Consider the following 24,312-nt stretch of genomic DNA (forward strand, 5'->3'; position numbering starts at 1 on the left):
AAAAAGATCCTCGAGGCTCTCAATCCCTAGAGGCTGTCGCACAAGCTACCTACCAGGCATAAATGAAGAATCGCTAAATCAGCTACAGGAATATCTCAGACTATTTCAAGAGAATCCATACAGTGATGTGACTATAGCAGCAGGCCAAAAACTATCTACAGCCATAGCTAGTGCTAAGAAAGATCGCTGGATAGAGCTGCTTGAGAACCTTGACATGTCCAAGAGTAGCCAAAAAGCCCGGCAATTGCTGAGACGCCTGGATCAACTATGGACATGCAAAAGTAACATCAGACCAGATAGCTCACCAGCTAATTCAGAATGGGAAAACCAATTGCAGCAGAATAAAGATGAAAATCAACAGGGTGCCAGAACTTGAAACCCACCAGTTGTCTTCTCCTCTAAACCTGAAAAAGCTCAGAGAAGCTATCAAGCGATGTAAAATTGGTAAAGCACCTGGCCTAGATTACTCAACGATGGAGCAAATCAAACACTTGGGGCCCAAAGCTGAAATTCTACAATCAATGCTTGGCACCAAACAGATCCCCAGAGTATGGAGGAAAACTAAGATCATTGCCATTTTAAAACCTGGTAAAGATGCCTCCAATGCCAGGAACTACCAACCAATCTCCCTCTTATGTCATCTATATAAAGTCTATGAGAGGATGCTATTAAATCGATTAGGACCTGTCATTGAACCTAAGCTTATTACACAACAAGCAGGTTTCAGACCAGGGAAAAACTGTACAGGTCAAATTCTTCATCTGACTGAGCATATCGAGGAAGGCTATGAGAAAGGCTGCATTACGGGAACAGTTTTTATGGACCTTACGGCAGCCTATGACACGGTGCAACATAGAAAAATGCTGCATAAAGTCTACCATATCACCCGGGACTTTGACTTTACAAAAACTGTCTAGACCCTCCTGGAAAACCGCAGCTTCTATGTGGAGTTTCAGGGCAGGAAAAGTAGATGAACAAGGCAAAAGAATGGTTTACCCCAATTAAGCATTTTTGCACCGACCTTGTTTAACATCTTCATGAACGATCAGCCACAACCACCACTCACAAAGAGCTTTATATATGCTGATGACCTTGGCCTTACAACACAAGCAAAATTTTTAGAAACAGTTGAAAAACAGCTCACTAATGCCTTGAAAGATCTCTCCAGCTACTACAAAGAGAACCACTTGAAGCCTAACCCTGCCAAGACACAAGTGTGTGCTTTCCACCTACGTAACCGTGAAGCCAACAGGACACTGAAAGTTACTTGGGAAGGCCGAGAGTTCGAACACTGTTTCCATCATAAATATCTTGGTGTCACTTTAGACCAGGGGTCCCCAAACTAAGGCCCGGGGGCCGGATGCGGCCCTCCAAGGTCATTTACCTGGCCCCCGCCCTCAGTTTTACAATATAATATTTTATATCAGTTTTAATCATATATTGTAAAGGTAAAGGTAAAGGTTTCCCCTGACGTTAAGTCCAGTCATGTCTGACTCTGGGGTGTGGTACTAATCTCCATATATTGTATATACATATAATATTGATAAAAATATGTTATACAATATAATTCTAATAATAATACCATATAATATTATTAATTATATGTTATATGTTACATATAATATTACAGTATAGTGGTATAGTTCAATATCGTAATATAGAATGCTAATATTGTGCTATGCTAATAATATAATATCAATAGCTTTTGATGAGTAAATGACAAAGTTGACATGGCCTGATTTAAGGATGAAGCACGAGGATCTCGGACGAATGAAATTAATTATATATACGTTTTTAAGGTTTTTATAATGTGTTTTAACAATGTTATTAATGGATCTGTTTATATTCTTTTGTTTTTATGATTGCATTTTGGGCATTAAATTTTGCCAATTTTTGTAAGCCGCCCTGAGTCCCCTCGGGTGAGAAGGGCGGGGTATAAATGTAAATAAATAAATAATAAATATAATACATTGTATGTACATACAGCTGCTCTGAGTCCCCTTCGGGGTGAGAAGGGCAGGATATAAATGTAGTAAAGAAATGTAGTGAATAATTAATTAATTTTAGACTTGGGCTCGCCCAAAGTCTGAAATGACTTGAAGGCACGCAACAACAACAACAATCCTAATTAACTTGACTATCTCATTGGCCAGTAGCAGGCCCACACTTTCCATTGAAATCCTGATAGATTTATGTTGGTTAAAATTGTTTTCATTTTTAAATATTGTATTGTTTTTTCATTGTTGTTGTTGTTTTGCACTGCAAATAAGACAGGAATTTGTTCAAATTTTTTTCCAAATGATAATTTTGCCCCTCAGCAGTCTGAACAATTGTGGACCGGCCCTCTGCTTTAAAAGTTTGAGGACCCCTGCTTCAGACCGAACACTAACATATAGGAAACACTGCATGAACGCCAAGCACAAAGTAGCTGCACATAATAACATCCTGCGAAAACTTACTGGCAGTGCATGGGGTGCAGACCCACAATTAATAAGAACATCAGTCCTGGCCTTGTCTTTCTCAACTGCTGAGTACGCCTGTCCTGTTTGGCACAAGTCTGACCATGCGAAGCAGGTGGACATAGCACTCAACGAAACATGTAGAATAATCACAAGATGCCTTAAACCTACACCTGCTGATAAACTCTATAAGCTAGCTGGCATTGCCCCCCCCCCCCCCGATGTGCCATGGGAAGTTGCTGCTAACAGTAAGAGAAATAAGGTCTAACATTGTGAAAGCCACCCACTGCATGACTATATGCCCCCTCCCAGTAGACTCAAATCAAGGAAAAGCTTCGTGAGAACCACCACTCCTCTTGATGTTCCTCCAGCAACAGCAAGGGTGTCCCTCTGGGCAGCTAAACCAGGCAATTCCAACTGGATGGCCCCCCATGAGGGTCTTCCTCCCGGGGCAAACCAAGAATGGGCAACTTGGAAGTCCCTAAATAGACTGAGAAGCAGAGTGGGCAGATCAAAAGACAACCTGGCAAGATGGCACTACCTGGAGGAATCTTCTACCTTGTGTGACTGTGGAGCTGAACAAACAACTCCTCATATGTAGGAGTTGCACCTGTGTAGGAGTTCCACCTGTGTGGAAAGCCCAGATATATAAACCTCCCTTACTTAGTTTTCCAATATACCTCACAATCTCTGAGGATGCCTGCCATAGATGTGGACGAAAGGTCGGGAGACAATGCTTCTGGAACGTGGCCATGGAGCCCAGAAAATGCACAACAACCCTTCCATACAACCCTATATCCCAGAATATCAAGGCAGAAATTCCCACAATATCTTCTTTGAACTGGGTTATCCAAGTCCACATTCAGATGTGGGATTTTCTGCCTTGATATTCTGGGATATAGGGCTGTGCGACAGGGTCCCCAAATGATTCTGGCCATGAAAGCTTTCAACAACACTACATTAAATCTTTCATAAAATGACATTACGTGAGCACATTGTGCTATATGTTGCTCTGGGCTTAAGATGAATAAACCACTTGTTCTTTATTGTTCACCTGCATGATGTCATGGTTTGCAAAAGGCACTGTGCTGTGTGTGTTAACTGGAAAATGAAGTGCATGAAGCCGATTGGCTGAACCTGCAAAAACCTGAGAATTGATTTGATAGTTTCTATTCTGCTGCTGCACAACCAGTTTGGACAAGTTTTTCAGTGATGAATACTGCTGGTGAAGAGAGCAGTGTACTCAGAGAGGCCTTGCTATTTTGAGGCCTGTTTGCTGCTGAGAAAAGAGGGAGAAGAACCAGAATGCATTCTTCTCTGAAGCAGATTTGTGGACTGAGAAAGGACTATTTATGATTGTGGACTCCTGTAAGTGATCAGAGGGAAAACTGTAAAAACTGTTGCACTTCAAGCGGAATTCAGTCTAGTCCAACAAAGACATAATAGCTTTGCACAGTTGCAAAAGGAAAAGAAATAAACTTTACTCTTTATAGCAGGGTCCAAACATAAACTTGCAGTGTTGCATCAAAACACAAATCTTACAGTAAAACAAACTTACATAGCCCTTGTAAGCATTTCAAGATCCAAGAAGCATTGCAATACAAAGAGCATGGCTTCTTCAGCCTCTTCTTCCAAAAGAGAGAGATCCAAAAGCAAAAGCGAAACCAAAAGCAGGAGCAGAAGCTAATACACAAACAGCCACACCTCACTGGGTGTGGTCCAAACTTAATTGCTTAACTGCTTACCTAGATTAGCTCCTGCATGTTATGATCAGCAGTGTAGTTTTTTTCTTTAACACACACAGAGCTTCATTATACCCTAACAAATACTACTGATTTTTTTTATCTCTTGGAATCAGTAAAGTTATCGTATTTTTGTCCTGTAAACCTGAGTGGCATGTTATTGTTCTGTGTGTGACTCTGGATCGCAGGTACACATAAGAGCTTCCATTTATCATCATCAATCCGTAACTCATATGAGGGTTGAATGAAAAGTAATGCCTCCACCTTCGTAACTCAACAGATGGCAGTACAGGTACTGGCTTGTTCAGTAGACTCTCCCCTACAGTTCCATTTGGCAGGAAGCCTTAGCATTGAACGGTTGTGTTGTTAAAGAACGAAGTATGGAACCCTGCACAGGTCGGTCAATGAGACTTAAACCTGCGTGCGTAGCCCGGTTGCTAGGCATTAGTCAACACATTGTGACCGGGGAGGCTATAAGCCATGCATACTCACAGTAAGCAGACAGCGTGGCTTTCCTGATGGCCACGGCGTGTGAAACTGCTCCAACTCGAGCTGCTCCAATGGCAAAACGTCTCAGTCTCCAACCAACCAGAAGGGAGGATCCGCAGCGGGAAGCTGGATCTTCCAATAGCCAAGCAAAGCAATAATGTGACCCACATGTTCTTGTGAAATGCTGATTATGCTTGAAATTTCTGAGTGATATGATGATCGTCCTGAATCAATCTGTCAACCTTCTGCTTGTGAAACTTGGTGGTTGCTGTTACAGGACGTCCAACTCTTTGTTTGTCACGCAAGTCAGATGTTCCCACCTCAACATCTTTAAACTTACTCGCCCAACAACGCACAGTATTGACATCAACACAATCACCACAAACAACTTGCATTCTCTGATGAATCTCCTTTGGGGTGACACAGTCTGCTGTCAAGAATTCAGTGACTTCATGTGGTCATCATGGCTAAGCAGACTCGGTCACAGGGTCAGTAAAATAGGTTTTGCCCCGCACGAGTTAATAAATTTTGGGGCTAAAGTGTGCTCAATTGTATACCAAAGAGCCCTCGACATTGCTGCACAAAATGATCTTATGATCATAGCGCAAGCTAGAGCCACTCCATACCTGGCTAAATTCAGATGCAACGTGGGCATGGAAATCTACCTCTTCTTGACTCTTCCATTATATATTAGAAAACTTTTTACCTGGACTAGATTCGAGCAGCTCGACATTAAGTCCAAGATAGGTAGACATCAGAATATCCCCTATACAAAGAGAACCTGTGGGTGTTGTGAGGTAAATGCAGAAGTGGAGGACTCAGAAAATATTTTCTTAAAATTCCCCTACTACACCAGGATTCGATCTCTCTATTTAGACCCTCTGCTGGAGAATCATACTTAGAGAATAAGGAGAAACTGCATATCCTTCTACAGGGTTCAGATAAAAACTCTATTTTAAAACTGGCCCTTTTTACGCAAAAAGCGCTGGCCATTCGTGAGAAGATGGAAGCTGAGAGCTGACACATTATTGCCATTAACAAAATCCAAACTTAAAATTTACTATGGACAAGACACTTGTTTTACTTACCCCTGTCCTCGTTCAAACCTTACCTCAGGAAATTACTAATTTTAACCTTTTTACTCTGTATTTGTATACTTATCTAGGAGCGGGTTATTAGGCTGCAGGTCGGGATGTTTTGTATCTTTACATGGTTTTATTGTATGTATGCGTAAGTGTGTACGTATTGTATGTTTTACATGTTTTGATATGGTCAAAAGTGACTAATCAATAAAGAATTGTTGTTTTTGTCACATCAACACAATCACCATAAACAGCTTGCATTCTCTAATGAATCTCCTTTGGGGTGACACAAAGGAGATTCAAGAATTCAGTGACTTCACGTTGTTTTTTTTCTTCTGTAATTCATATGTTATTTGAGTGATTATACTGCTCCTGTTTATGTGATTGTCTTAGTCAATTGTTATGTGGTTGGGTTTTTTTTGTATTTTTATAGCGTTTTATAGTGTTTTCGGTGTTTTATTGTACAATGTTTTATGCTGATTTTATATTGGAAACCGCCCTGAGTCCCTTTTGGGAGAGAGGGCGGTATATAAATAAACTTTTACTTACTTACTTTACTTACTTTAAGTCGCATTGACCGACCGTCTGCCTAGGGTTCCATACTTTGCACTTTAACAACACAACCGTTCAATGCTAAGGCTTCCTGCCAACTGGAACTGTAGAGGAGAGTCTACTGAACAAGCCAGTACCTGCCGCATAGCAGTACTGCCATCTGTTGAGGAGTTACGAAGGTGTAGGCATTACTTTTCATTCAACCCTTGTATCTTCTTTGTCTGGCAAGGCAGTGCATGGACTACACATTTTGATTTTTCATTGCCTCACAATATCTGCTTTGAACTTGGGGGCCCTGCCACACAGCCCTATATCCCAGAATATCACGTCAGAAAATCCCACAATATCTGCTTTGAACTGAGTCCACACTGACACATATCCCACTTCAAAGCAAGTAATGTGGGATGTTATTCAGCTGTGTGGAAGGGGCTTTAGCCATCCCCTCCACAAACGGGAAGCTTGTTTGAGAGGGCGTGGAAAAGAAAGGCTTCACGCTGCGGATCCTCCCTTTTGGTTGGTTGGAGACTGAGACTTTTTGCCGTCGGAGCAGTTCGAGTTGGAGCAGTTTCACACTCAGCGCCGTCAGGGAAGACACGCTGTCTGCTTACTGTGAGTATGCATGGCTTATAGCCTCCTCGGTCACAATGCGTTGACTAATGCCTAGCAACCGGGCTACTCGCGCAGGTAAACTGCTCCTGGAGCTGGAGGTTCTATTTGTTGTTTTTCGTCACCATGGCGAAGCTCTGTCCGAGCTTGCGTTAACGGCCATAAAGTCGTTTACAACGGAATAGTAAGCGTCGTTGGTAGCCACGCCATGGGAGAAACCAGGATCACTGGAATTATTACATCTTGTTTTGGCGGGCTCTTCTTCTTCTTCTTCTTGGCGCCTGTCCCTCCTTTCTCGAGATCCCCGAGGTTAGTATAGTGAGCCTGGACTATGATGTTACTCTCTCGAATCTCCCCCCAAAAAATCCGAGGCTCTTCCACACAGCCATATAACCCAGAATATCCCACAATAGCTGCTTTGAACTGGGTTATCTGAGCCCACACTGCTATATATTACAGTTCAGTGCAGAAAATGTGGAATTTTATTCAATTACAGTAGAGTCTCACTTATCCAACGCTCGCTTATCCAACGTTCTGGATTATCCAACACATTGTTGTCGTCAATGTTTTCAATACATCGTGATATTTTGGTGCTAAATTCGTAAATACAGTAATTACTACATAGCATTACTGTGTATTGAACTACTTTTTCTGTCAAATTTGTTGTCTAACATGATGTTATGGTGCTTAATTTGTAAAATCATAACCTAATTTGATGTTTAATAGGCTTTTCCTTAATCCCTCCTTATTATCCAACATATTCGCTTATCCAACGCTCTGCCGGCCCATTTATGTTGGATAAGTGAGACTCTATTATATGTGGAAGGGTCCCCAGTTCAGAGGAGCGGGTTCCTACCGCTTGGCCTGCCATGGCTGCTTGAGGCTGTGGTATCCTGGGAGCTGTAGTTTCTCAAGATCTTTAGCCACCTCTGCCAAAGGCCCTTTCCACACAGCTGAATATAATCCCACATTATCTGCTTTGAGCTGGGATATATGGCAGTGTGGACTCAGATAACCCAGTTCAAAGCCAATATCGGGCCCTATAACACACAGCCATATAACCCAGAATATCAAGGCAGAAAATCCCACAAAGGGCCCTTTCACACAGCCCTACATCCCAGAATATCAAGGCAGAAAATCCCACAATACCTGCTTTGAAGTGGGATATCTGAGTCCACATTTACATATATCCCAGTTCAAAGCAGATATTATGGAATTTTATTCAGCTGTGTGGAAGGGGCACCAGACAGGACCTATATCTCAATATTTGAGCCCATGTTTTCTATTTATTTTAGATTATCTGACAGTGCGGACTTTATAATCCAGTTTAAAGCAGAAAACCTGGGATTTGATTCTGGAGGATATAGGGCCTGTCTGGAAGAGCCCAAGATCTGCTTTGAACTGGGTTATCTGGGTCCACAACGTAGATTAGATTTAGATTTAGATAGATTAGATTAGATTAGATTAGCGCCAAAAAATCCCACTTAATTTGTGGGATTTACTCCCTTCTTAAGCATATACAAGACCACTACGTTTTTCTAATGTTTGGGGCTTTATTTAATTTGAAAGCATAAATATTATAGAGAGCCAACTCAAAATGAGTGTTGAGCTATGACTCTAGAGCCCAGGGTTTGAATCTCTGCACATCTAAGCAAGTCACACTGTCTCAGCCTCCAAGAGGCAGAGGCAGAATTCTTTAAATAAATCTTACCAAGTTCACCTTAGAGTTGCTGTAAATGAGAAATTAAAAAAGACAACAACAGCATAAGAACTGGGTTGCTGTGAGTTTTTCGGGCTGTATGGCCATGTTCCAGAAGCATTCCCTCCTGACGTTTCGCCTGCATCTGTGGCTGGCATCTGATATATATCCACAGATACTGTATATATACACTCCACTTGCTTCACTGCCAGCAGAACCTCTGAAGGTGCCAGCCACAGATACAGGTGAAAAGTCAGGAGAGAATGCTGCTAGAACATGGCCATACAGCCTGAAAAACTCACAGCAACCCAGTGATTCTGGCCATGAAAGCCTTTGGCAACAGCATAAGTACTATTAACACTCATAAAGTGAATTGTGGTCAGCTTGTCTTGTCCTCTAAAATAGAAAACAGTTACTGTATAAAAGTAGGAACAAAGCAGGAGTGTGCAGAAAATTGATAGAGAACCACTGATGAAAATATGGGTGATTTATACTAGCTGTTAGCAAGGATTTGTCACAGTAAAATGACAGCATAATGTGGATTTTTGTGTGGAGGGACAGTGACCTCTATTGTGGTACTTAGGAATTTTTTGGAGAGGTTAATATTTATTTAATTATAAATTACGATTTTTGCATCTTGCTCTGGCTGATTGATTTAAAAAACCAAAGTAAATCATATGAGTTTGAAGTCAGTCAACCTCTGGTATAAAGTACAGTAACTTGTTTTTTTAATATGTTGCTGACTGACTTGTTTAGGTTTTTTCTGAGTTTTCTGTTTCATTCAGTCTCCTAGAATATAGTACTCAAGGAAATATAAAAAGTTACAGATTTTCCATTACCCTATTTATTTCAAGTTCCAATTGCTTTATCAAATCGTGACTTCCTGTTGTTTAACCAGTCTTTTTGAATAAGTCTTTACGAGGTTTTGTAAAATGTTTAGAAAACACAAAATATGTTTATTGTGTTTATTATGTTTGTTTAGACCCCATTTTTTCTTTCCACAGAGAGACTCAGGCCCTTTGCACACTGCCCCTTTATTCCAGGGTCTAATCCCAGATTATCTGTTTATCCCAGATTATCTGGCAGTGAGGACTCATAATCCAGTTTAAATCAGAAAACCTGGTATAATCCTGGGATATAGGGCCTGTCTGGAAGGGCCCTCAAAGTGGCTTACATTAAAAACATTACAGTACATTTTAAAATCCAAAATTATGCAAACATTTTAAAAGAATTGGACATCAGTACTCTTAATTAAAATATTTTGTAATCAATATATTCATGATTGATATATGATTTTTGGTTGTGACATCCTGACTCAGGAAAGCTCTTGCCAAGGATACTTGCCTGATACTGAGGGTTTCTTAGGATGCTGGTTGTAAAGATGTTTTATGATATTAGATAGTTTAGATCAGGCATAGGCAAACTTTGACCCTCCAGGTGTTTTGGATGTCAACTCCCACCATTCCTAACAATCAGTAAACAAGTCCCAGCTTCTGAGAGTTGGAAGTCCAAAACACCTGGAGGGCCAAGATTTGCCTAATCTTGGTTTAGATCTTCTAATACCCCCGTTTTTGACCTGCAAATCTCTACTACCGGTATAATGGATATGAATTTGTATGAATGTTCCCCCTGCTATTTATGGTTATTCCTTTGGTTAAAATGGTCAGATACCTTTCAGAAAGTCACTGAGCCACTTGGTTGGAAACTTAATTGGGCTATTCAAAATAAAGTGATAAGTCCTGTGTATTTTGAAACATTTGAGAAATAATTTACAGTACCTTAAAAGAAAGAATTAAAAAAAAACCTGAAACTTCATTACAAGACTGTGAAATTATAAAATGCTAAGAACAGCTGGTCCAATAGTGAAAAAGAAAAACATGAAAGAAATAAGTTAAACAAACATTATAAAGTCTTTATTTGTTGAGATTTTAGCTATCAGTGATTGAGGTGCCAGATGTTAGAATACAGTTTTAAACCACCTGCCTAATATTTCATATGGGGAAAGGGGGAGGAATTAATCTGCCTCGCAAACCTTCTGACACTTACCTTTGTGTGTGTGTGTGTGTGAGAGAGAGAGAGAGAGCTAGGAGAGGTGGGAATGTAATAAGAATGAGTTTACATGGCAATCTAAAAAAGCAAAATAAAATTTTTACATTGAAAATGGATCCTTTTTACCAGTTAAATTAATTCTCATTTAATCTTTAAATGTACACCTCCCAATAAAGGATTCCCCCAGGCAGGAAGAAGCCAGACTTTGAAGCTGTAAGGCCATTCAATGCTAATCAAGATGGCCAATTGCACCATTCACACTTTCCTCAAGCAGACAAGAGTTCTTTTTCCTATCCTGGACCTTCCACAGATATATAAACCCCACTTGCATAGGTTTCCAATAGACCTCACAAACTCTGAGGATGCCTGCCATAGATGTAGGCAAAATGTCAGGAGAGAATGCTTCAGGAACATGGCCATACAGCCTGGAAAACTCACAGCAGCCCACTGAATTCCTGATCAGGAATATTCAACCTGTATTTCTGTATCTGAGTGTAGAAATGTGGACTAGGTGTGCTTTACAAGAAGTATTGATGCATTTTTGTATTCTCATGAAAAGATACTGATCTGACAAAAGGGTCACTATGAGTATATCTCCACAGCAACAGCAACTATTATAAAGCTTTGAGCTGTTTAAAATAGTATTGATTTGTGCAACCTTTTGTATATCATGAAACTCATAATTTTGAGCAGTTGCCTGCTTTTATTTTAGCAAAATGATTTGTGTTCTGAATGAGATTTACAGTATTATACATCCCCCTAGTGAGTAGTTCTTAGATAGCAGCTATACATTTCTCTAGTTAAGAAGTTACTGTAAAAAGTTCCTACTTAAGCAGAAATTAATAAAATTTAACACAAATTGGTTCTGAACTCAAGTAATAAGACTAAATAATAATATTTAGCTGATGTTTATAGAATTTGATATGCATGTTAAATATACTTTCACACTCATGCGTCAGAGATACTACTGAATTGGAAATCAGATGCGGTAGGATAATAAAACTGTTAAAAATGTTACGAGGTTTAACAACATGAAAGAAGTTGTATAGTAAGCAGACACAACTATTTGTGCATTTCATTCCTGGTCTAGATTGAAGAAGAAATACAAATGGAATTAATCGTGGACACAATTCAGGAAAAAATGGCGTCAAATAAAAAGGCACCAGGACAAAATCGTTTAAAGAATTTTAACATCCCTAAAATAACACTTGACAAAGGTACAGTGGATGTTAACTCATTTTTCTAAATGTATTATGGATCCAAGTTGCTTAACCAAGACATTTCATATTATCCCCATAGCAAAACTTTTAGGTACTAGGTTTGTTCATATCATGTATCATTTCCCATTTAAATTATATCCCAACAGAATTTGAAGTTTATGGTAGGGATGCAGACTGTTGTGGCTTCTTCTCTGTGCTTACATAAAGTGATTACACCAGAATTATGGATTAGCTTTAAAAGAATACTAAGTGGCATGATCTGGCATAGACAGTATAGTAAGCAAGATTTTTTTGAAATAGTTCCAACTTACTGTGAATAAGCAGACATGCACACTCTGCTCTGACATCCACTGGATTCAGTCTCTCTTAACATGAGCAGCTAATCTCCGATAGTTTGGCATTCTGGTATCTGAAGTGTTCATGATTTCTATTGAGGCTTTTGCAGAAATAGCTAATCCATTTGCTCTGGTCCCTACTCAAGAATAGTACTAGCCCCAATGAAGCTCATAAACACACTGGAGCAATGAGACCAATAGGAGTGTATATCTAGTGAAATAATAATTTTACTTAGTTGATCAGATGAGTACAGATTTTCAGATTTCTAGTACCTGCTATTTGTAAGAAGTTATGTTACATAGCCTCACTTCCATTTTTGTCTTAAGAAGTTCTGAAGCCTGATGCTATTAGACCACCACCGTTACCTTCCCCCTCTTGTCCTCCTCTTAGCGATCACAGGGTGCAAAATTGCCAGTGGTTATCACTCATCTCATCTCATCCACTGATGTTGGCTGAAATGCCAGGACAACAATAAGGAATTGCACCTTCTTTCCTCTCTCCTCCCTCCTCTTGACAGTTCCGTTGCACAAGTCAGTATCATTGGGCGCAAGGAGCAATGACCACATGCATTTTCAGGCCTGATAGTGGTCATCGCAAAGCTGAGGACAAGAGGGGGAAGGTAAGTGCCATCTCCAGGCTGCCCTGAGCCCAGGGAAAGCAGGATGACCATATTAACAGTCACTGCTAGTCTGGATATAAATTAGCCCAACTGTTCACAATGCAAGAAAGTGCAGACAAGTTTTGGGGAAGCTCCAGAGCATCTTGCAAGTTTTAAAATGATGCCATGTTGAGGGAACTTGGTAGGCATTGGGGCACATGACCCCATGTGTCATTTGGACACCGTGGAGTCCATTCACCACTGCCCCGTCTCATTTGGCCCATGTAGATGGTCACCAAGAAAGTCACGTTCCTGCTTCAATCCCTGGAGTGAGGTGGAATGGAATTAAATAGAAGTATATCCAGATCTGTCATATTCTTGTATATGCTTCTACCCTCTCATCCCATGTGTCTCATTGATATACAGTGGAATCCTGCTTATCCAACCTTCACCTATCCAACGTTCTGAATTATCCATCACAGTCTGCTCTTTAGTAGCCAGTGTTTTTGTAGTCAATGTTTTCAAAACATTGCGATATTTTAGTGCTAAATTCATAAATACAGTAATTACTACATAACATTACCAAGTATTGAACTGCTTTTTCTGTCAATGTTTTGGTGCTTCGTTTGTAAAATCAACGTAATTTGACGTGTAATAAGATTTTCCTTAATCCTTCCTTATTATCCAACATTCTGCCAGCCCATTTATGTTGGATAAGCGAGACTCTACTGTATATGGGATGGGGAAAGTAAGAATTTCTTTCTTGATGTCTAAGAAGCCTTTGCAAGTCCTCTGCGAAATTTTAATCTCACCAAATTGACAATTTGTCGTTCCATGGCAGAAGCTAACATAGAAATGGTTCCTTTTTGGGAAGTTGAACATGCCACACCAATATATTACCTCAGTGTATCCGATTTATAGGCTACACTGTACAGATATTAATTTACTGTGCAAAAAAGGAATTAAATATTAACAGGGAATTTAATACTTCCCCAAAAGTTGGAATTTTTATGAGATTGCCGTTTTAAAGATCTGATTACAGTCGTTTTTCCTCTGTGACCTTTTAAAAAGACTATTTTCTTTGTGTCCCAAGGCTTTGTGCTTACCCAGTTGCTGGGCCAACAACAACTGTTGTGTTTTTGCCATAATGCTTTTATACTTCTATTTATTTTCCTTTTTTCATGTAGTCATTCTGACAGAGTGTTTTGCTAATAAAAGGGAATATGATGAGGTCAAACAGTGTTTGATTCAAGGCTGCCTTGCCAAAGACAACAATTTTGAGAGGTGGCCAATTGAAAAGATAGAAATGCTGCAAAATAAACACCTAGAAGAAGAATTTGTCATGAAAAGGTAATTTCTATATGACGATCTAATTTATTCATTTTTATAACATGTGTACCATACGCTTCTTCCCAGAAGATGCTGTTCATGTAAGTCTTTTCAGCAATACTGTGAAGATGAGAGACAACAGGATAGTATATATTAATATTAATTTATGAATTAATATTAAGTCGAACACGGATTGACTCTGACTTTGGCTCAAACTTCCCCTGTTTTAATGGTCACATGGTTTAATTGTTTTAATTTGATTTGGATATCGGCTTTTATTTGTGTTTTATGTTTGGTTTTTACTACATGTTGTATTATATGTGGCAATTATTCTGCCATTGTGTAAGACTGCTCTGGGTCCCCCTGGGAGAGAAGAGTGGTATATAAAATAAATAAATAGTAATGGGCCCAAATACACTAGATGAGTTGTGTGATTGAGTTATCACTTGAACTTATGTCTTCTCAATTCCAGAAAAGCAAGACATTTTTTATTGAGAGTGGTTTGAATCATTGCAGTTAAAGTACACAATGAGGTATCCTAACATAAACTGGTCTAGATAATTGTATTGTTCTTGCAAATTAATATAGAACGATCAAGCTTTGATTTTGTTATTTTATATAAGGAACACTATTTTTCTATGGCACTGTATATAATGGGATCTGAAATACAGGCAGTACCCAAGTTACAAACATCTGACTTTAAAAGGACTCATAGTTACAGACGGGGTAAAACAACAGGAAGTGAGAGAATTGACCCCTCGGAACGGAAATTTACTCCTGGAAGAGTTGTCATGGGGGAAAGGTGTCTCAACTGAAGCTTTCTCACCAATTCTTGTTTCCACAACAAGCCATTTTTTTTCAAAACTCTTTTTTTAATTCTCACAGGGACAAAAAGTGAGGTGAAATCTTCTGAACACAGACAGCAAAGCTAATGCCACAGAGATGTTAACCCATCTGTATGCTATCCAAGGCTAAAAAATACACGTTTGGATGGAATAAAGAATGGGTACTTTAAAAATGTACCTATACGGCCTGTACACAGATTTTGATATCCAGACGCCCACTGCATTTGGAAATAAACATTATCTCTTTTTTTCTTGTTAGGAGTAGGTTGCGCCAAGAAAGAAAACCAGATAAAGAACTTCCATGTTTTTTAGTAGTCGCTAAGGATGATGTCTCAAAAATATGTCAGAGTGGCCTACATATTGGTCAAAATCTAAAAATAATGGATGAACTTGGAAATCGACACCTGGGAGTATATTTATTCAGACATGTTGATATTGCTCTGAAATATGCAGCTATCCACTCATCCCATATAGAAAATGTCATCATTTTCAGGGTAAGTGGTAATGTGATAATGATAATTGGGAGCACTAGACAAACTACCTTTTTATGATGTTGGGGCCAAGCGTTCATTGATTCAGAGCCAGAGGTTTCATTCTTCCTATGAAAGGAGGAATTGGTTTGAACTGAAAATAAAATGCAAGTTTTTGAAAGCTGAACTAAATACGGGAATAGAAATATAAATATCTTGTTACACAGTAAAGCTTATAATTGCCTCCCATAAGTCACACACTTTTTGATTTGCAGTTTAGATTTATTAATACACTGCTTCTAGCTATTCATTATCTTTCTGTATGCTTGCACAAGAGATTGTTTGAGAGTTCTGATTATATAGGCTTTATTTTGTTATTGTCTGTTCTTTGTGGTCTCTGTGAGTCACACAATCCGTTATCCAATTGTGTGACTGGTAGATGCCGGATAAATTCAGTTTCTGGTTGCTGGAAAGTTACTATTAAAAATAGGTCAAATAATAAAAATACCTTACACTCTGTATTGACTTGCTATTAATATTGAAGTACAGTAATTAAAAGCAAAGAATGACTGACTTAACTTAAGGTGTAAAACAGTTTCACTGTATTATAAATGTATTGTAATTTTTATTACAAGTATTTTTTTGCTGGTTGCTAAGAATTCCAGTTTTTTGAGTTCCAGTTAACTAAGAGTTTACTATGCATAGACATAGTAGGCAAAGTGGGTGAAGGTGATGGTTATCGCCTACATACAAGAAAGCAAGATTCCAATGGGCCTAAAGAGGGCCGTCATGAAACCGCTGTTGAAAAAACCATCACTGGACCCCACTCATTTGCACAATTTTTGGCGAGTTTCCAATCTTCCCTTTTTGGACAAAGTCTTGGAACGTATGTTGGCCTCGCAACTCCAGGTGTTCTTGGAAGAAACTGATTATCTAGATCCCTCGCAGTCGGGCTTTAGGCCGGGTCATGGAACTGAAACAGCCTTGATCTCCTTAGTGGATAATCTACGTAGAGAACTTGACAGGGGGAGTGTGTCCCTGTTGGTTCTCTTGGACCTCTCAGCAGCCTTCGATACCGTTGACCACAGTATACTTCTGGGAAGCCTCGCAGGAATGGGACTCAGAGGCATTGTCTTGCAGTGGCTCCAGTCCTTCCTGGAGAATTGTTCCCAGAAGATATTGTTGGGGAACCTGCTTGACCCCTCAGCCATTGTTTTGTGGGGTCCTACAGGGTTCAGTATTGTCCCTCATATGGTTTAATATCTATATGAAGCTGCTGGGAGAGATCATCCAGAGCTTTGGAGTTCAGTGCCATCTGTACGCAACTCCATTACTCCTTTCCACCTGATGCTAGGGAGGCTGTTCAGGTTCTAAACCAGTGCTTGGCAGCTGTGACGGTCCAGATGAGGGCAAACATATTGAAACAATCCAGACAAGACAGAGGTATGCCTGGTCAGTTGTAAGGCCGAACAGAGTATAGAGTTAAAGCCTGTGCTGGATGGGGATACACTCCCCCTGAAGACACAGGTTTGCAGCTTGGGAGTTCTCCTAGACTCATCGCTGAGCCTGAAACCTTAGCCAGGGGAACATTCACACCATTAAAACTTGTGCACCATCTACGCCCATACTTTGCGAAGTCAGACTTGGCCACGGTGGTCCACGCTCTTGTTACATCTTAAATAGATTACTGCAACACCTAAGTGGAGTTGCCTTTGAAGACTGTTTGGAAGCTTCAAGTAGTCCCAACGGGCGGCATCCAGGTTTTTAAGTGGAGTGGCGTACAGGGAGCATATTTAATAATTCATTTATAGACAGCTTTTCTCACCCTTGGGGAACTCGAAGCAGTGTACAGCATTATACATGGCAAAGATTCAATGTCTCGCATCCATATCTATAAGTATAAAAAAGTAATGGAATCGCGGCGCCGGACAAAACAACAAAACTAAAGGCCCCCAACCTCGAAATTTGACACCACAACCCATCATCCATGCCTCTACATTCATACAACAAAACTATACATCCCCAACCATCATGGAGCCTTAAAAACCCCATGGAGCCACTAGGAGAGACCACCCAGCCCTTGGGGGGCCTTCCCGGGGGAAAAGGGACTAAAACGGAAGGCAAGATCCCCGCACAAACTACCTATCACCACCAAACTTCCCCCCCCCCCCCCCACCGCTGGAACCACCAGCACTGTCCTTGCCTTTGCTGCTTTTCGCCTCCAAACCTTTCATCCCCCCTCCCAGCCACCACCACTCCCCTTACCTTCACCGCTTTTCGGCTCCAAAGCTTCCCCCCCCCCACCTGTGGCCCTCACAGCCCTCACCAGGGGAAACGCGACGGCACAGGAGAAGTTCCCCTCAAACTGCAGACCACACAAAACTTGGAGGGAGGGAAGGGAGCAGGGGAGGGACCGGGGAACACATACATCACAAAGAGGAAAAGGCTTGCTCAACACACTACAAAGACAGCCTTCAATCCAAACAAAAACAAAAAAAACACCAACCACCACCACACACAAACCAAGCATTTCTACAGCAAACCCAACGTACACATCGCTACCCATCATATACCACCACCCAACAACAACCTAAAAAACCAAAACAGCATGTGCAAAACCACAAAGTACAACTGCCAAGACACACCAGTCAACACATACACTACATTCTACAATGCATGAGAACAAACAGCCATTCCTGACAAATACATATACAACACTGCAAATGTACAGAGGCAAACAATAGGAAGACCCATAATAACAAGAACACAAAAAACCCCCAAGACTTTCAACATACTCCTCTCCTGCCTAGCCCTTCAACCATGCAGAACACAATCCAGCCACACCTTACAGATGACCACCAAACCAACACAAACTCACCCTCATCACTACAATGCAAAAAGATTCCAGCATCCTACACTAACAAACGTGCGCAATACACACCTACACAACTCTTCCCCCCCCCCCCCACAAATGACACACCAAAGCAATCACAACTTCCCATATCTACCACAGCCAAGGCACATAGACACCTCCACACAAACACCATCATCACAACAACACACACACAAAACTATCATGCCTCACAAACACCAAGCAAGCAAACACAAACCCACACAAATCATGCAAATGTTAGTATATCAATAGGTACTACTATGGTGGCAAGGTCACAGCGCTCCATGCACTCATACCACATGACCTTGGAGCAAATCCCTCCAAGTACTACTACTAATGTGAGTATAAAGAAGGGTGGAGGTGACACCATAAATACAACCTAATGTAGACTGGCCAACACCACCAGACTAAGCCACAGCAATGCGTGGCCGGGCACAGCTAGTAAACATATATAAACATTACATGTCTAGAAATGATCATATATGGCCATAAATTAAATCATTAAAACTTTTTTAAAACATTAAAAAAAATTGCTTTTCTAAAAAAATACAAAGTTGTATATAATTTTACTTTGCTGTGCTTCTGCTCCTTATATGAACAGGTTCTTTTAGGAAAAGTAAAAAGGTTTCCGCCTGCTAAAAACAAAAAGAAAATTGCTTTGGATCCAACACCAAATTTTGATTGCCACATGTCTACAGTTCATCCTTCAGTTAAAGACTTACTGGAGAATCAGGTCCTGGGTTCTTTGGTAAGCAACCTTAATTTTATTACAAACTAGCTTGGGGACCCGGCGATGCCCGGGTTATTTGAGAATGGTATTATTTGTCTTTTAATGTTATGTATTCTGTTTGGAGTGGGTGAACTACAATTCCCAGAATCGTGGCTTGAATCCTCCCCAAACCCTGCCAGTATTCAAAGTTGGCCCTTTTGGGCGTGTGTACCAGGTGTGCTGCAGTGCTCTCTGGATTGGGGTGAACTACTGCAACTTCCAGATTCCCAGGGCAATTGCCCCAAAATATCTATCAGTATCCACAACTCCTCTACATTCCCCAGTAGGAGTGACAGTGCTCTGACTTGATGCAGGGTGAACTACAACTTCCACCATGTGGAGTCAATCCCCCAAACTCCTCCAGTAAGTTTAGTTGCAGCTCAGTTGTGCTCTGTTTGTTATGCAGACAGATTAGAAAGGGAAGGGCAGTGGGCGGGGCCATGCACATTCCACACCAATGGAGAGAGAGCCCTGGGATGCCTGCCTGTGGTGGAGGAAAAAGCAAAATCTAGGATGAAATGGTCCCCAGACGAAAGCATTCCTTGGGTGGTGAGCCGTAGTGTTTGGGAAGGACATTGGCAGGGGCTGGGCTGCATGTTCATGGCGCTCGCGGTAACCGCAATGTCAGTGCAAAGGGGTGACTTGCTGGATTCGTAACCCTGGGAACTGTGGCCTGTTTGTGGAGGCCGGAGGCTGTCTGTGTGAGTGGACACCTGTGCCACATACACACATACGGGTTTTCGCTTTTATTATGGATTTAGGTTTAGATTTAGATTAGATATCAAAACTCAATTTGGTTCAAAGGAAAAAATAAGGCCCAATTGGAGTTGTTGTCAAAAATCAGGACAAAGGAATTAGAATTAGAAAAAGAAAAAGGTACAAAGGCGAGATTTCAAGGTGAACTAAAAAAAATTGCACCAACAATACGAACAGCTAATTGCTAGCGAAATAGAAAGGAACGTTATGTATAATAGATACAACTTTTTTGAAAATGCAAACAAACCAGGGAAATTATTAGCTTGGCAAATAAAAGATGCAAAGAAGAAACCATTGCTAATGAGGATAAAAAATAAAGGCTAAATTGTCACCAACTCACAACAGATACAAAAACTATTTGAAGAATACTATGCAAACTTATACAAAAGAACTCAGGGGGAAATTAAGACAATCTCCCAGTATGTAGAGGAGACAAACTTAAAACACATTTCAGAAGGAATGAAAGCCGACTTAGACAAGCAAATTACACCAGAGGAAGTAATCAGGACAATAAATATAGCTAAAATAAATAAGTTCCCTGGGGCAGATGGACTTTCGACCCTATACTATAAAAAGTTTAAGGAAGAGCTAGTACCACAGTTGGTATCAGTGATGAATTCAATCTTGAAAAAGGGGGAACGTCCAGAATCCTGGAAGGAATCCATAATTGTTTTAGTTCCCAAACAGGATAAAGACTTAGACTTAATCAAAAATTACAGACTAAATCACTGCTGAACTGCAATTACAAAATATTTGCCACTATATTGGCAAATAGAATTAAGCAAGCTCTGGCACAGATAATACATAAAGATCAGGTGGGGTTTCTCCCAGGAAGACAAGTAAACCAAAACATCAGACTGATATTGAACACCCTGGAAGTAGCAGATAAAGACCCAAACAGAGATTTGGCATTGTTCTTTATTGATGCAGAAAAAGCCTTCGACCATGTCGGATGGGATTATTTGGAAAAAGTGCTAGAAAAATTTGAAGTTGGCCACCAATTCAAAAGGGCAGTAGGGGCTATATACACTAATCAAAGAGCAAGGTTAAAAATCAATGATCAACTATCAGACTACATTGACATACAAAAAGGGACTAGACAAGGTTGCCCGCTGTCCCCACTATTATTCATTATGGGACTGGAAATCTTAAATGCCAAGATAAGAGAAGAGAAGGAAATTACTGGTTTAAAGATCAGTGGCCAAGAACTAAAAATTAGGGTTTATGCAGACGATATAGTCTGTATCCTAACTAACCCACTACGAAGTATTAAAAAAGTATTGGGCATTATTCAAAGACATGGTGACATATCAGGATTTATTATAAACAAGGAAAAATCTAAGTTTTTAGGAAAAAATATAGATGCTAAAAGCTGTAAGAAACTGGAGGTCGCAGCAGACTGTGAGGTGATTCCGAAAGTAAAATATCTAGGTATATGGGTCACAAACAAAAATATCAATTTATTCCAGGATAATTATGTCAAAGCATGGGAAGACATTTAAAAAGATCTTACTAGATGGCAAACAATCCCGCTAACATGGATGGGCAGAATTTCAGTAATAAAGATGATGGTACTCCCCAAAATGCTATTCCTGTTTCAAAATATACCCATTATCAAAGGAATAAAAATTTTTGAGAAATGGAAAAGAGAGATTACAAATTTTATTTGGGCAGGAAAAAGAGCGAGGATAGCATACCGAAATTTAATTGACAATAAAGGAAGAGGGGGGCTAAGCTTACCCGATCTAAGGACCTATAACGAGTCTGTAGCGCTGTCCTGGATGAAGGAATGGATAAAATTAGAAAATAAGACCCTATTAGATTTGAAGGATATGAATTAAGATTCGGCTGGCACGCAGATGTATGGTATGATGGAGACAAATTAAATAAAGACTTTAATAAACATATAATTAGAGGGGGACTATTAGACATTTGGAAAAAATACAGAAAAGTTATGGAACCGAAAACACCCCTTTGGCTGAGGCCATTAGAAGCAGTTACAAGACCACCCTTAAGCGTAGAAACAAGAACATATAAAGAATACCTTATTAGAGAAAATGAAGAATGGAAATTAAAAGGGCGGGAAGAATTGGAGATTAATGATTGGTTTCAATATCACCAATTGCATGAAAGATATAAAAAAGATATGAGGGTAGGTTTCGCAACTAAAAAATCAGAGCTGGAAAGAATATGGGAAAAGGGAAACAAAGGGTTAATCTCCAGATTATACAAATACATATTAAGTTACAATGTGGAAGACAACACAGTCAAGACAGTAATGATATCCTGGGCCAAGGACCTAGGTAGGCCAATAGAATTGGATAACTGGGAGTACCTATGGAACAAAGAATTCAAATTCACAATATCTGGATCAATTAGGGAGAATCAATATAAAATGTTTTATAGATGCTGTATCACCCCAGCAACATTGGCAAAAATAGATAAACCACAACAAGATATTTACTGGAGGTGTAGGAAACAGAAAGGGACTTTCTTCCATATGTGGTGGATGTGTGTGACCATACAGGCATTCTGGGACAAGGTAATTAAAGAGACAAATAAAATGCTACATAATAAGATTTTTAAAAAGCCCAGGATTGTGTCTATTAGGTCTACATAGAGAAAACAATAACCAAAAGGACCAAGAAATATACCAATATAGCTTTGCGGCAGCAAGATTGACCATAGCCAAAGACTGGAAAGGGGAAAATGTTTAACTAAAAAAGATTGGAGAGAAAGAATGCGGGAATATATGCTAATGGCCAAGCTTACCAATAATAGGAAGAACAAAAGTAATGAGGACTTTTTAGAAACATGGAAGTTGGCCATAGCATATCTGAATAGGGAGTCAGTAACATAGAGGAGTTCCATTAGGAATTTAGGGTTACTATTAACAAGGAGAGATAAATTGGCTTAAAGGCTTCATAGTGCTTCAAGGGTGGAAGTCATGGTGAAGGGTGCACGGGTGTGGGGAAGGGGTTTTATTTTGTGTGGGATAGGGTTTTTGGGTGCGTGTAGGGTCTGTTGTGTGTAATACGTTTGTATGTCTTTGTTTGAATGTTAGGGTGAACTCTTATATTTAATTTCTTTAAAAAATGAGTAGAAACCTAGATTGAAAATAGTGGATAACATGTAGAAAGAGCAATTCTATAGGTTTTGAGTAACAGATAATAATATGTACTCAGTGTTAGAATTAACAGGCTGATTGACTAATGTATATATGCATGTACATTTCAAAATGATTGCTATCTGACTATATCTGCTATCATTTGCTGTTTTATGTAACATTTCATTAATAAACTGTTTACCCACCAAAAAAAAAGATTTAGATTAGATATGATGACCTGATAAAATGTCATATATTTCATTTTTCATGTTTGTTTGAAACCAGAGCTTGAAAAATTACTTTTTTGGACTAAAACACTCAGAACACAAAAAGAATTTTCAGCTATAAAGCAGTACTGTAGTGCCACTGATTAAGCTACACCAAACCAGCTGTGGCACCAGCGGACCCAGGAGGGCCCCACTGTAGCCCTCCTCTAGGCCACTTTGGCATCAATGGGCCCAGGAAGGCCTCGCCATCGCCCTCCTCGAGGCCAGCGCAGCACCAACAGGCCCAGAAGGGCCCCACCATCGCCCTCTACCAGACCGCTGCAGCTCCAGTTGATTTATTTTTGTTTGCTGTTTGTTCGTTTTGGCAATAAATATCTGTTACTTTTGTCTGTAAAATAATAACAACAGCAACAACTTTATTTTTGTATCCTGCCTCCATCTTCCCAAAGGGACTCAGGGCGGCTCGCATGAGGACAAGCCTGCTCAACACAGTTAAAATATAGCATAATAAAATTGATAAAACAATATCATAATAAAATAACATAAAACAGCACACAGCATAACACAGTATAAAACATCATTGAACAAACCACCAATGGCCTAAGTAGTAAGCAGTTTCTGATGGTGGGCAGGGTTAATGCAAATCAGTTATATGGGCAGGGCTGATGGGTAAAATGCAGATGATGCAATTAAAAATGGAGGGCAATATAAGATAGAGTACTATATCTCTGGGTCGGGAGCAGTAGTGAAGTGCAAGGACTAGACTTCGGACCATAACTGGCGCCAAAATTATCTGGGGGACTGCCTAATCAAACGCACAGTGGAACATCCACATTTTTAGATCTTTACGGAAAGTGAACAGGGTGGGTGTTAGTCTGATCTCCCTGGGGAGAGAGTTCCAGAGCTGAGGGGCCACCACTGAGAAGGCCCCCTCTCTCGTCCCCACCAACCGCGCTTGTGATGGAGTGGGAGCGAGAGCCTTCCCAGACGATCTTAGAGAACGTGCAGTTTTGTAGGGGAAGATGTGGTCACAAAGATAGGCAGGTCCCGAACCGTTTAGGGCTTGTTTCATGATTGTAAACCTC

General features: G+C 40.1%; 1 protein-coding gene across 1 annotated transcript in view; it reads left to right on the top strand.

The window, feature by feature from the left end:
• The first annotated feature begins 6,777 nt into the window (after positions 1–6,777).
• Positions 6,778–24,312, top strand: part of tex15 (testis expressed 15, meiosis and synapsis associated) — a 29,336-nt gene continuing 11,801 nt past the window's right edge. Inside the window, exons 1-5 of the mRNA XM_062971716.1 lie at positions 6,778–6,933; positions 11,769–11,895; positions 14,020–14,182; positions 15,266–15,500; positions 18,971–19,117. Coding sequence (XP_062827786.1) covers positions 11,787–11,895; positions 14,020–14,182; positions 15,266–15,500; positions 18,971–19,117 — 654 coding nt within the window. The 5' untranslated portion in view covers positions 6,778–6,933; positions 11,769–11,786. The remainder of the gene's footprint in view (positions 6,934–11,768; positions 11,896–14,019; positions 14,183–15,265; positions 15,501–18,970; positions 19,118–24,312) is intronic.

The sequence above is a fragment of the Anolis carolinensis genome, chromosome 2 (genome assembly GCF_035594765.1).
Source record: "Anolis carolinensis isolate JA03-04 chromosome 2, rAnoCar3.1.pri, whole genome shotgun sequence".
NCBI classification, from domain to species: Eukaryota; Metazoa; Chordata; class Lepidosauria; order Squamata; family Dactyloidae; genus Anolis; species Anolis carolinensis.